The sequence below is a fragment of the Diceros bicornis genome, chromosome 23 (assembly GCF_020826845.1).
Source record: "Diceros bicornis minor isolate mBicDic1 chromosome 23, mDicBic1.mat.cur, whole genome shotgun sequence".
Classification (NCBI taxonomy): Eukaryota; Metazoa; Chordata; class Mammalia; order Perissodactyla; family Rhinocerotidae; genus Diceros; species Diceros bicornis.
This window is the reverse complement of record NC_080762.1, coordinates 48,154,739-48,167,448: the sequence shown is the minus strand read 5'-3', so window position 1 is coordinate 48,167,448 and position 12,710 is coordinate 48,154,739. Positions and strand designations below refer to the sequence as shown.

Sequence of the window (12,710 nt, the reverse complement as noted above, 5' to 3'; positions counted from 1 at the left end):
CATATTTTAATGGATAGGAAAATGGAAGAGACCTTTTATGAGAAAACTGTGGGGTTGGGGGGTGGGTCTTAGAAAGCCAGAGGCCCTCAGAATGATTTCTTAAGTAAAAGCAAAGCCAGGGCTTTGTTAAGGAAGAAGAGCTTTGCTGTAAATGGTAGTGAATTTATATAGACTACATACAAGACTAAGTAAGAGCTAGTAGAGATAAGATAACTCTGCACATAAGAGCCTTTATATTGTTGCCTCAAATGTTAAGGAAAATGAACAAAAGTAATAGAACTGTATGTAACTCTGCCCTCCTAATAAATTATTTCTGTTGTTCTAATTTTTCTTTCCACAGATGCTGTGGATACTTTATGCTTTAGCCTACCATCTTTAACTTTCTGGAGTTTACTAACAATTTAAAGTTCTCTGCTTCATAAACAAAAATGAGGAGTTTGGGGGTTAAAAAAAATGAGAATATTGGGGGATAGCCTGGTGGCATAGTGGTTAAGATCACGCACTCCGCTCCGGCAGCCCCAGGTTTGCAGGTTTGGATCCGGGGTGCAGACCTACACACCACTTATCAAGCCATGCTGTGGCGGGCGTCCCACATATAAAGTGGAGGAAGATGGACACGGATGTTAGCCCAGGGCCAATCTTCCTCAGCAAAAAGAGGAGAATTGGCAACAGATGTTAGCTCAGAGCTAATCTTCCTCACCAAAAAAAAAAAAAAAAGAGAATATTAATCTCAGTCTCAGTGCTGGTGCCTGCCAATCATACAGTTGGCAGCCTTGTTCTGAAGAAGCAAAAACAGTTGTTAATTCAGTATTTGATGACTTCTTAACTTGTATAGTTAAATCTTGATCTTGGGAGGGTACAGGTGGGGCTGATGGCCAAGGAAGGTCTCCAACTTAACACTATTTTTAAAGTGCTTCTCCCTTGTTCCCCTTCCTGGTTAATGGCCTCATTATTTAGCAAAGTGCCCCACACAGAAACCTGAGCAACCAACACCTTCGTGGCCTCATTCACAATGATCCCCAGTTGTGTTGATTCTACTTGAGAATTTTCTTTCTTCTTTTCCTTTCCACCCTCCCCTCAGGCTGTCTACTGGCTTTTGTTTTTGTTTTTAACCTACAGCTCATCTGCCAGATAACCAGTACTCTCACCACCTTTCCTCCCCTCCTCTTCACCCCACCCAGACTCTGCCATCACTGGGACTGTTCTGAAACTAACCTGTTAAAAAAACAATAAAAACTTTAACCTGCTAAGGGAAACACCACTAAAGTATAAACTCCTCAGAACAGCACGTGAGGCCTCTCTAATTTTGCATAGAAGAGAATAAGAAAATTAATTCCTTTAATTTGGTAATGATAACATAAATTATAAGATTTAATGTCAATACATAGCATTAACAGATTTATGAGGTCAGTTCTAAAGAAGCTTTTTCTCTCTCTAGGGATTTTATTTACATTTATTGAATCTCTCTCCCTCTACCCCCAACAAGAGAGTGGCTCTCAAATGTTTTTGTATCTAAAAATGGAATGCAGTCCCCTAGGCCTGGAGTGCCACCTGCTATGGTCTCAGCATTGGGGCCACCAGCCACAGGTAAATGCATGTGGTCCCAGGGTAAGAATTATGCTCGCTTCACCCTCAAACGAGTCCTGGTTTGGACAACAAATTATATGGTCATCCTAGGCATAGCTCAGTTTAAGAGAGATGTGTACTTTTCTACTAAGTATCTGATAAATAAATGAAAAGCAATAAGATATATTGGACTATATGAGGAAGCCATTTGGTGTAAAACTAACTTGGTCTGACCTTGTTTTTCCAAAAGGGCCTGACGTGGCCTGTTGAACATGCATTGTACATCTGCTTTAAACATTTACTATGTCACGAAGACAAGAATGATGCCCTTAAAGATAGGGACGTAGCTTTCCCCACACTGGCATTTCTTTAAGGATAAGCATCTCTTCCTGGAAACTAAGGATTAATTACTGACCTGCTGTGTCACCTTGTGACCACTGACCTGCTGTGCCAGCTAAGCATCCCGTGACAGTAGTAAAAGAGATATTCTTATCACATGTAATTATGCTCTTTGTTCCAAGACAGTATATGACCACTCCGTACACCCCATTTCTTTGGTGTCCTTCCTTCCTTGAGGAAGGCAGGCCCCAGGCTAGTCCTCAGACCTGGCTCATAATAAACTCACCCCAATTTTGATTTATAGATTGATTATGGATTATTTGCGTTGATATATCCTTTGTAAAAATTAAAATGGAACTCTTTACTTTATAGCTAAATACAAAACGGGTACGCTTAAGCATTGTTTTTAAATAATGGAGAGAATGATTTAAAGAGATAAGTACCCAGATCCAATAGGCCATTTTCTCATTGTTCTCTGTTAGAAATCACTTCTTAAAATTAAGTTCTTTCAGACTTTGAACTCACCAAAGACAGAGAATATTAGTCCTTGAATTTCCATGTTCTCTTACTAACAGCCCGGGGTCGGGTGGGGAGACCAGAGGAAACAAGTTTCAAGAACCCAAGTCTGAGCACAGAATGCATTTTCCTATGAAAACTATAGTACAAATTGTAATTCAGTTAATACTATTGTACTGTTTAGTGGTAAATTTTGGTTCAAAAGTCCTTTTTTGGACTAGTTTCAACTTACTTTTACTTATAAAACTGTTAGAAAACTGTGTATATATATATATAAAACATTACTATTTATGAAATTATTTAAAAGAAAATATGTTCTAAATTCCAAAACTCAGATATTTAAATTAATTTCAGGAACACAATATTTTTAATGGAGTCTATCTAAAACATTTATATTCTAATTTATGTTAATTTACTTCCATGCATGTTTGTCTGGTTGGCGTTGGTGGGTGATAGTTAGGAATTAATTCAGGCAACACGAAAGGATGGCATCAAGAAAACTTTCAAGATGGGTGCATTTTAGACAGGTGAAGGTGGTAAGCAAAGGTGAAAAATTATGAGTGAGCTTGGGAAACAGTGACTAGCTTAGTTTTGCTACATATGGGGCATATATGGGAAAACAGTAAATTTTGCAACCCTGGAAATGTCCTTTTTGTGGTGGCAAATTTCACAAAATACTAATTAGTCTTTATTTCTGGTGATATGCTCTTTCACAGAGTGAATGATGGTATTAATATATTAATAGAGATTTAATATACAGAAATGAAATCTATTTAAATCTTATAGAAAAGATGGTGTTAGTAGTTTCAATTAAAAAACGGTGAGCAAAATTGATAGGATTTTAAAATAAAAGTTCACTTACACAATAGAACACTGCCCAATCTTTCTGGTAAGAAAAAAAGTTTTCATTACTTATCAAGACAATCAGGAAATTTGGGCAAGAAATGTGATAAAATATAGATAACGATCAACAATATTAAATTTTTTTGAAAAATTATTTCCATAATTGTACAAATATAGAACTAATACCTTAGGAAGCATGAATACTATTTTGAAATAAATAAAAAATAGGTCATAATCTTTATTAAATATAAAGTCAATGGAATTTGAATTTTGGTAAATATCGCATCTTGATTCTATTTCTTTGACATGGATGAAAAAGTACAATGTCAGCAGCAAAGTTAAGCAAAATGCACCCTGCTCTACACACTTGGAAACTGGCAAACTGCCTGCACTGCCCCGGCCTCTGGTGGCTACATACCAAAGGCGCGCTTGCTGGAACGCCTGCAGACCAGGTGGCGGGGGCTACTTTCGGCTGCCAGTTGGCTCCACCAGTCAACTTTTTCTCTCCAGCATTCCACTGAAGATCTCCCCTGAAGATCAAAACACACAAAAAAGTAAGAAACACACTAATCAGAAAAGAACGCTGCATGGCTCCTTAGATACATTTATTGGGGTTAGAAGGAGCCAGAGTCAAGTGGTAATAAAGAGAAGAGGTTAGAACTTACACAGGAGTCTTACCAGATTTATCTAAGAGAGCTTAAAAGCATTTGACAAAAAATCATTTAGAGTTTGGACCTCAACGATGACAGGAATTTCGCATCACTTCTAATAGAAAAATGTGCCACAAAATTCAACTGAATTCCTCACGGGTTATAAAAAATTCCAAATAAGTATATCATAAATACTGTATACCGATACTTTGTTGAATTTAAGATGCATCCATGATGGCTCTTTCTGGATCTTTGAGGGTTCAACAGAAGGTTTCACACAACTATATCATGACTACAACCTGCCTTACATGATTGTAAGATACCATTCATTGTAAAATGCATCTCAATTTCAGAGACGTTGAAATATGCATCTAAAAATAAGGGTAGATTGTTTATCATTCTTACTAGCCTTCCCTAAAATTGAGCCTCCATGAGAAACTTTTTAAAATCAATGTTAGCTAGAAATATTGTAACGAATCTAGAATTTTAAAGCTAATAAAGTTATTAAAAGCTATTTAAAGCTATTAAAGCTATTCAAACCACAATTCCCAAATATTTCTAGATATAACTTAGTGACAACCTTGGAGACTGAAATAGATCCCTCCTTTTCATTGCAAAGCCAACAGTTTGGAGGTTCCAGTAGAATAACAACCAAAACAAAAATCTAGAATGAAATAAAAACCAATTTTGAAATTACCCAGCCTCAGAATGAGTTATTCCTCCAGTGAGTACAATATTTGATAGTCTCAAATAAATACAAACACATCAGCACAACAAACCAGACAATTTAAAAAACACTTACTTTTTGGATGTGGTACCAGAAATTCCAAGATCTATAAATAGATAAAAGAAAAAAGAATTTAAACGTCTATACTCAGCTTAAATGATACGACATTTAAGAGATCAAAGAATCAGAGGTCTAGAAAAAGTCCATATTTTGCCTAGGAATGACTGCATTTAGTTTGATAAAAGAGAAACTATGTTAGGAAACATATCCACAAATCTAACATTTTCTTTTACTTCATGTTATACTTAAGGATCACATTTAACGCCAACTGGTGTTCAGAAAAGAGTGAACATAGCTGGCTTGAGACTGCTCTCTTAGACATTCTGTGTGGCTAGCATCTGGGAACCTGGCTAGTAAACTGTCCTCTACACTGAGATAAAACTTGTCCTAATGATAAGGGTGGCTTTCTGTGCCTAAACTGTTTGTACACACAGCGTGGTCTGTGCCGAACATCTGCTTTCCTTCTATGAGTCTGGAATTTTGGTTCATGCTGGGCAGAGTGCCTACATGATCAGCATCCAGTAAAAACCCTGGGTGCTGGGTCTCTAAAGCTTCCTTGGGCAGAAACATCCCACATACGTTGCTGCTTTTTTGATACTCTTCCCCTCATGGGAAGGAGAGAGCATAAGGAAATCTGCGTGTGGATTCTTCCAGACTCTGCCTGTGTCTTTTTCCCTGATGATCCAGGTGTATCCTTACTATGCTGTTGTAATAAGTCTTAGCTGTGAGTACAACGTGCTGAGTCCCATGAGGCCTAGTGAATCTGTGAATGTGACGGTGGTCTTGGAAACCCCTGATACAACTGGCTTACTCATTCTGCTCTAATCTTAATTTATTTATTACTTCAGCAAATCTTTATTGAGCCTCTACATACAGCAGGCACTGTTCTAAGCACTTTAACTTTGTCAGTGAAGAAAACATTCAAAGACCCCTATCCTGGAGGAACTTGCATTCTAATGGGACAAGGGGGATGATAAAAAATAAAACAATAAAAAAGTAAGTTATATAAGCTGCTAGAAGGCGATATGGAAAGCCTAGGGAAAAATGCAGAGGAAGAGCAGGGTAAGGAGGATCAGGTGGGGCAGGATGAGAGTGAGGGGCAGGGAGTGTTAAACAGCCTGTCAGGGAAGGCCTCATGGAGGAGGTGATACTTGTACAAAGCTGAGCAGAGATCTGGGGGAGGCGCTTTCTCAGCTGAGTCACATAGTGCACTCTCTGCCTAATGGTACCCTACGTTTAACATTTTGAGAAACTGCCAAACTGCTTTCTGCAGTAGCTGCCTAGTGTTACATTCTCTCCAGCAGTGTTAGAGGGTTTCGATTTCTCCACATCCTCATCCACAATGGTTATTATCGCCCTTTTTTATTGTAGTCATCCTAATGGGTGAAGTGATCTCTCACTGTGGTTTTCATGTGCATTTCCCTGATAAGTGATTTGAGCATCTCTTCATGCACACATTGGCCACATGTATACATTCTTTGGAGAATTGTCTATTTAAATCATTTGACCATTTTTAAACTGGGCTATTTTTCTTTTCAATATTGAGTCATAAGATTTCTTCATTTATTCTGGGTACAAGTCCCTTATCAGATTTATGGTTTGCAAATATTTTCTCCCATTCTATGGGTTGTTTTTCCACTTCTTGATGTATCACTTGTAGCATAAAAGTTTTTAATTTTGATGTAGTCCTATTTATCTCTTTTTTTCTTTTGTTGCTTCTGCTTTTGGTGTCATATCTAAGAACATTACCTGATTCAAGGTCATGAAAATTTACTCCTATGTTTTATTCTAAGAGTTATATAGTTTTGGCCCCCAGATTTAGTTCTATGATCCATTTTGGGTTTATTTTTTTGGAGTAAGGAGCCTAACTTCATTCTTTTGCATGTAGATATCCAGTTGTTCCAGCACCATTTGTTGAAAAGATGATTCTTTTCCCATTGAGATGTCTTGGCACCTTTGTTGAAAATCAATTGACCATAGATGTATTGGTTTATTTCTAGATTCTTATTCTATTCCACTGATGAATACGGCTATTCCTACGCGGTACCACTTGTCTTAAACACTTCAGCTTTGTAGTAAGTTTTGACATTACGAAGTATGAGTCTTCCAAAGTTATTCTTCTTTATTCAACATGCTTTTGGCTATTCATGGCTTCCTTGCATTTCCATATGAATTTTAAGTTCAGCTTGTCAATTTCTGTAAAAAACTATGCTGGAATATTGACAGGGAATGTGTAGATAATTTTTTTTTTCAGTTTTAGAATATTATATTTTAATTTAAAACAACATTTACTTATAGTGAAATTCAGTGGGCTTTTTTGGGGGGAGTGTACATTTCTATAAATTTTGATAAATACATGGGTTCATGTAATCATTACTACAATCAGGATACATAGCAATTTAATTACTCAAAAATATTCTCTCTTGCTGCCCTTTGTAATCAAAACTTCCCCTTACTCCTTAACCCTGGCAATCACCGACATATTCTTGGTCCCTACAGTTTTGTCTTAACAAAAATACATAAATGGAATCATACAGTAAATAATTTTTTTGTGTCTGGCTTCTTTCACTTAGCATAATGTATTGAAATTCATCTGTGCTGTTGTATTTATCAATAGTTCATTCCTTTTTATTTCTAAGTAGTATTATATAGAATGGGTTTACCACAGCTTATATATTTACCCACTGAAGGGCATTTGGGTTGTTTCTGGCATTTTTGAATAATACTGCTATAAAAATTCATGTACAGGTTTTTGTGTAAATATATGTTTTCATTTCTCTAGAATAAATACCTAGGAGTGGGTTTATTGAGTCATATAATATGTATAGGTTTAACTATAAGAATTTGCTGAACTGACTTCCAAAATGGCTATACCATTCTCACCAGCAAAGTGTGCGAGTTCCAGTTGCTCCACATCCTCGTCAGTACATAGTACTGTCAGGGTTTTTTTTTCCCCTTTTTAAAATTTTAGGCATTCTAATGGATGTATAGTGAGGTGAGGTTTCTAAAAAAATTGATATATAATTCACATATCATAAATTTATACTTTTAAAGAGTAAAGTTCAGCGGAAAAAGCATGCTCACAAGGTTGTGAAATCATCACCACACTCTAATTCTAAAACATTTTCATCACCATAAAAAGAATCCCCATATCCATTAGCAGTCACTCCCATTCCCTCCTCCCCGAGACCCTGGAAGACTACTAACCTACTTTCTGTTTCTAAAGATTTCCCTGTTCTGGACATTTCCTATAAATGGAGTCATATAATATGTGGCTTTTTGTGTTTGGCTTCTTTCTCTTGGCAAAATGTTTTCAAGGTTCATCTATGCTGTAGCATGTATCATTACTTCATTTCTTTTTATGGCTAAATAATTATTTTATGGATATATCACATTTTGTTTATCCATTCAACAGCTGATGGACATTTGGGTTGTTTCCGCTTTTTGGCTATTATGAAAATTGCTGCTATGAATATTTGTGTACAAGTCATGTGGACATACGTTTTCAATTCTCTTGGGTATACAATGAGAAGTAGAATTGCTGGGGCATATGGTAGCTCTATGTTTAACTTTTGAATAACTGTAAAACTGTTTTCCAAAGTGGTTGCATCATTTTACATCTCTACCAGCAATGTATGAGAGTTCTAATTTCTCGATGTCCTAGCCAACTCTTGTTATTATCTTTTTGATTATAGCTTTCCTAATGAGTGTGAAGTGGTCTGTCATTGTGGTTTTGATTTGCATTTCTCTTATGGCTAATAACGTTCAACATCTTTTCATATACTTAGTGGCCACTTGTATATCTTTTTGGAGAAATGTTTATTCAAGTCCTTTGCCAGTTCTTAATTTGAGTTATTTGTCTTTTTATTATTTACTTGTAAGAGTTCTTTATATATTATGGATATATATGAGATATATGATTTGGAAATATTTTCTCCCATTCTGTGGGTTGTTTTCTTGATGGCATCATTTGTCACACAAAATTTTTAAATTTTGATGAATTCCTATTTATTTATTTTTGCTTATACTTTAGGTACTATATCTAGGAAGCCACTGCCTAATCCAAGGTCATGAAGATTTACACCTAGGTTTTTTTCTACGAGTTCTATAGTTTTATCTCTTAAATTTAGATCTTTGATTCATTTTGAAGTGATTTTTGTGGATGGTATAAGGAAGAGGCCCAACTTCATTCTTTTGCATGTGGCTATCCAGTTGTCCTAGTACATTTTTTGAAAAGACTGTCTTTTCCCACTTTGAATGGTCTTGGCACCCTTGTGGAAAATTGACAATGTATGTGAGGTTTATTTCGGGGCTCTTTATTCTATTCTATTGGTCTATATTTCTATCCTTATGCCAGTACCATTTGTCCTGATTACTGTAGCTCTGTAGAAGTTTTGATACCAAAAAGTGTAACTTTTTCAAATTTGTTCTTTATCAAGATTGTCTGATTATTCCTCTAGTGGGTCAGCTTTCTTCAGCAGAGATAATTCTCAAAGGCAGTTGACTCCTGCAGGCTGTGTGCTGGTGGCACTCTCAGCAGCTGGAGGCATAAGTCCTTTATTTCTGAGGGAGGACCTGGGTGGTACATTATACTATAGTGTCCAGCAAAAGCAGTCACCACTGCAGACTATCCACCAGTGAGATGGAATTTTAGAATAGGAAGAAATATTCAAATAACCTCTCCATGGATGTCATCAAAGCATTTTCATTGATGACCACACCAAGGAAAATGAATGGGAAAAAAAAATATGCCCATAGGAAAATGAATAGAAAAAGAAGTCTATATCAATGATCTACTAAACTTTTGATAGAGCCTTGAGTAAAATGAAAGGTATCTGCAATGGTAAACTCATTCTTCTTAAAAAAAAATCAAATTCAGAGTTAAAAGAAAAGCCAATCTTTATAACAGCTGCCCTCATCTCCTTAGACTCTCTCTTTCACTTATCCAGCTCCAGCCACTAGTCTCCTTGATGTTCCTTGAACATGCCAGGCAATCTTCTGCCCCAGTGCCTTTGAACTGGCTATTTCCTTTGCCTGCAAATGTTCTCCTTCAGGTTTCCACATGCTTCATTCCTTTACCTTCAAATCTTTGCTGAAATTTTATCTTCTCAGTGAGGCCTACTCTAACTCCCACTCTGTGGCTCTCTCAATTCCTCCTTCCCTGTTCTGTTTTTCCCCCGGCACTTCTGACCTAACATACTATAGAATTTATTTATTTGAAAATGTTTAACGTTTGTCTCTGCCCTTCCTGAGCACCCTAAGAACAGAAATTTATACCTATTTTGTTCAGTGATTTATCTCTAGAGCCTGGAAGAGTGCCTGGTACTCAATAAATATTTGTTGAATGAATAACTGAAACTTACTTGGATACTCAATTGGTAAATATACTACATTTAAGTTACTCTACGCTATTATTTCCAAGTGAAAAGAAAAATTAAGTACTGTACTTATGATACATAATGCTCTTGGTTTCATACCTGTATACGCTTCCTAATCATACCCTTGGTAATTTAGATTAAAAATGGCATGGGCATCACTTGTGAGACAATGGCATATCGAATGTTTACCTTCTAAAAAACTGTACTGGGTAAAGCACTAAGCATTTCTGTCCACTCCTTGGTACACTCAGCCATAAGTGAATCCAGAAACCAAACATGTGAAAGGACAAAGAAAAAAAATTCACATATGATTCAGGTAAAGAAAACTATTACTCACTGCCTACTAAGCTGGCAAGAGATGAGTCAAGATCACTCCCAAGGGCTTTGCTCGCTGCCATTGCGGGACTGGGAGGCACCATTGAGATGGGTGCAGGCTGCCCGGCTGGTGCCATGGTTGGCATCAGAAGATCACCTAGACCATCGAACACTGGAAATCAAACAGACCAGGTTCAGAATAATTGACAACAACAAAAAAGACCATATGCAAAATTAAAGGGGAACTGTCTCTTGAAAAACTATGGAAACAAGTGAATATACAATCTTATAAAAGACGACGTAATTCACACTTTTCATGACTATAACACCAAGAAGAACATCTCTACACATGGTTATCATAAAGTATGGAAATACTAATGACCAAGAACAAAGATGGAAAAGAAAATTTGTGTAATGTACAGGAAAAAGCACAGATTTTGGAGTCAGAATTGGGCTCAAATTCAGCAGCACATCTCTCTAGCTGTGCGACTTCGAGAAAGTTACTGAGTTTTAGTTCTCTCATCTATAAATGGGGAGAGTATCAATACTACATGGCTTTGTTGTAAAGATTAAATTAGATAATATATGTCATGTCTTTATTATAATGCCTGCTCTATACAGGCACTCAATAAGTCATAGCCATTCTTACTCTTACTGAAAACAATCACTAAAACAGTTTTTATTCAAAATGGCAGGGATTCATAGCAAAGCCTAAATGAGTTACTCTGAAATCCTATGATGCTTACTTTTTTTTTTTTCCTTTTTGTGAGGAAGATCAGCACTGAGCTAACATCTGATGCCAATCTTCCTCTTTTTGCTGAGGAAGATTGGCCCTGAGCGAACATCTGTGCCCATCTTCCTCTACTTTATATGGGACACCGCCACAGCATGGCTCTACAAGCAGTGCGTTGGCGCGCGCCTGGGATCTGAACTGGCAAACCCTGGGCCACCGCAGCGGAGCGCACGCACTCAACCGCTTGCGCCACCAGGCTGGCCCCCTTATGATGCTTACTTTTAAAATAATTCTTAAATGAGAAAAGAAGGCTGAATCTCCTAGTTTCCTATGAAATCAGTGTCAGAATAAAACTTGATCTAATGGTCAATATCGAGTAATAAGTATTTATTACTTATTTTAGAAGAATTTTGATTTTTTTTTCTTTCATTATAGCAATCACTTTGGTTCTAACTTTAAGGGCATATTTAAAGTAAACACTACTTTATTAGGAATTAGGAATCATGCCATTATTGATGGTTCCTGATCATCACATAACAAATTACCACTTTAATTCCTAGAATACAGACAGACCATTCAAAATGAAGACTCAGGATTTTCATAAGTTATTGCAAATAACTTATCCTGTCAAAGATTTTGTGGTTGTTAATTTTTATCAAAAAATTATGCATATTTACCATAAAAACTACTATATAATAATTCTAAATTGAAGAAGGACAACATTCAACTAGGCACTGGCAGTAGAAGCAACCAAATTGTCAGGCAGGGATATATTTAGGGTGTCTCTGAAACACATTTAATTGCCAAAAACTCACCAATTGAAAATTTGTAGTAAGGACCCAGCATGGGAAGAGTAGAATGGAAGAGAATACAAATAAAATGACAGCAGGATGAAAGGTTAAAGGGAGGCAAAGAATACTATTTGTGTCTGAACTTCATAAAACCAAGGGCCATGCAAGCTTCAGAGGGTGTAAGCAACAGCAGCGGGAGTGTCCACACATTCAGGTACTGTACGAAGATTTAGTACAAAGCATTTGTTGTCCCTTAACCATCTCTAAGCCATGTGTATGTAAGCTCAAGCAAACAGACGGTGTGTGTGTATGCATGTTAAGTTAGATTTCTGCTAAAAATCAAAAACAGAAACACAGAACGGGATTGCAGGTTATTCTTAAAGCTACCAAAATGTACTGAAAATATTTATGTAAGTTACAGAATGAGAGATTAATTGAACAGTTTTAAAATCAGGTTATTACTCAATATGTGCTTATAAATTTTCTGATTTAATACTAACCTTAGGTGGTATATTTAATTATCAGAACGAATAAAAAGAATATTTGAAAATCACTGCCTCACCTGATGGATCAAAGGAGCTGCCGCTAGAAGTTGAAGGCGTTGTTCCAAAAGCTGCCTCAAAATTGGGCTGTAGCAGGTTATTCTGAGCTGGAGTCACTGGTGATGGAGAAGGGGCCATGAAAGAACCCCCAAATCCTGGAAAAAATAGTTCCAGAAAAGTATAAGCAGAAACATCTAAAGATGGGTAAAGGCCATTAAAACAGAGTCACAAAAAATTAAAGAAGACCAAA

General features: G+C 36.6%; 1 protein-coding gene across 1 annotated transcript in view; it reads right to left on the bottom strand.

The window, feature by feature from the left end:
- Positions 1-12,710, bottom strand: part of SNAP91 (synaptosome associated protein 91) — a 150,499-nt gene that overhangs the window by 14,406 nt on the left and 123,383 nt on the right. The window contains exons 22-26 of the mRNA XM_058566692.1: positions 12,481-12,615; positions 10,417-10,566; positions 4,717-4,747; positions 3,683-3,794; positions 3,284-3,307 (exon numbers count right to left, since the gene is read on the bottom strand). Of these exons, the coding sequence (XP_058422675.1) occupies positions 3,284-3,307; positions 3,683-3,794; positions 4,717-4,747; positions 10,417-10,566; positions 12,481-12,615 (452 nt within the window). The remainder of the gene's footprint in view (positions 1-3,283; positions 3,308-3,682; positions 3,795-4,716; positions 4,748-10,416; positions 10,567-12,480; positions 12,616-12,710) is intronic.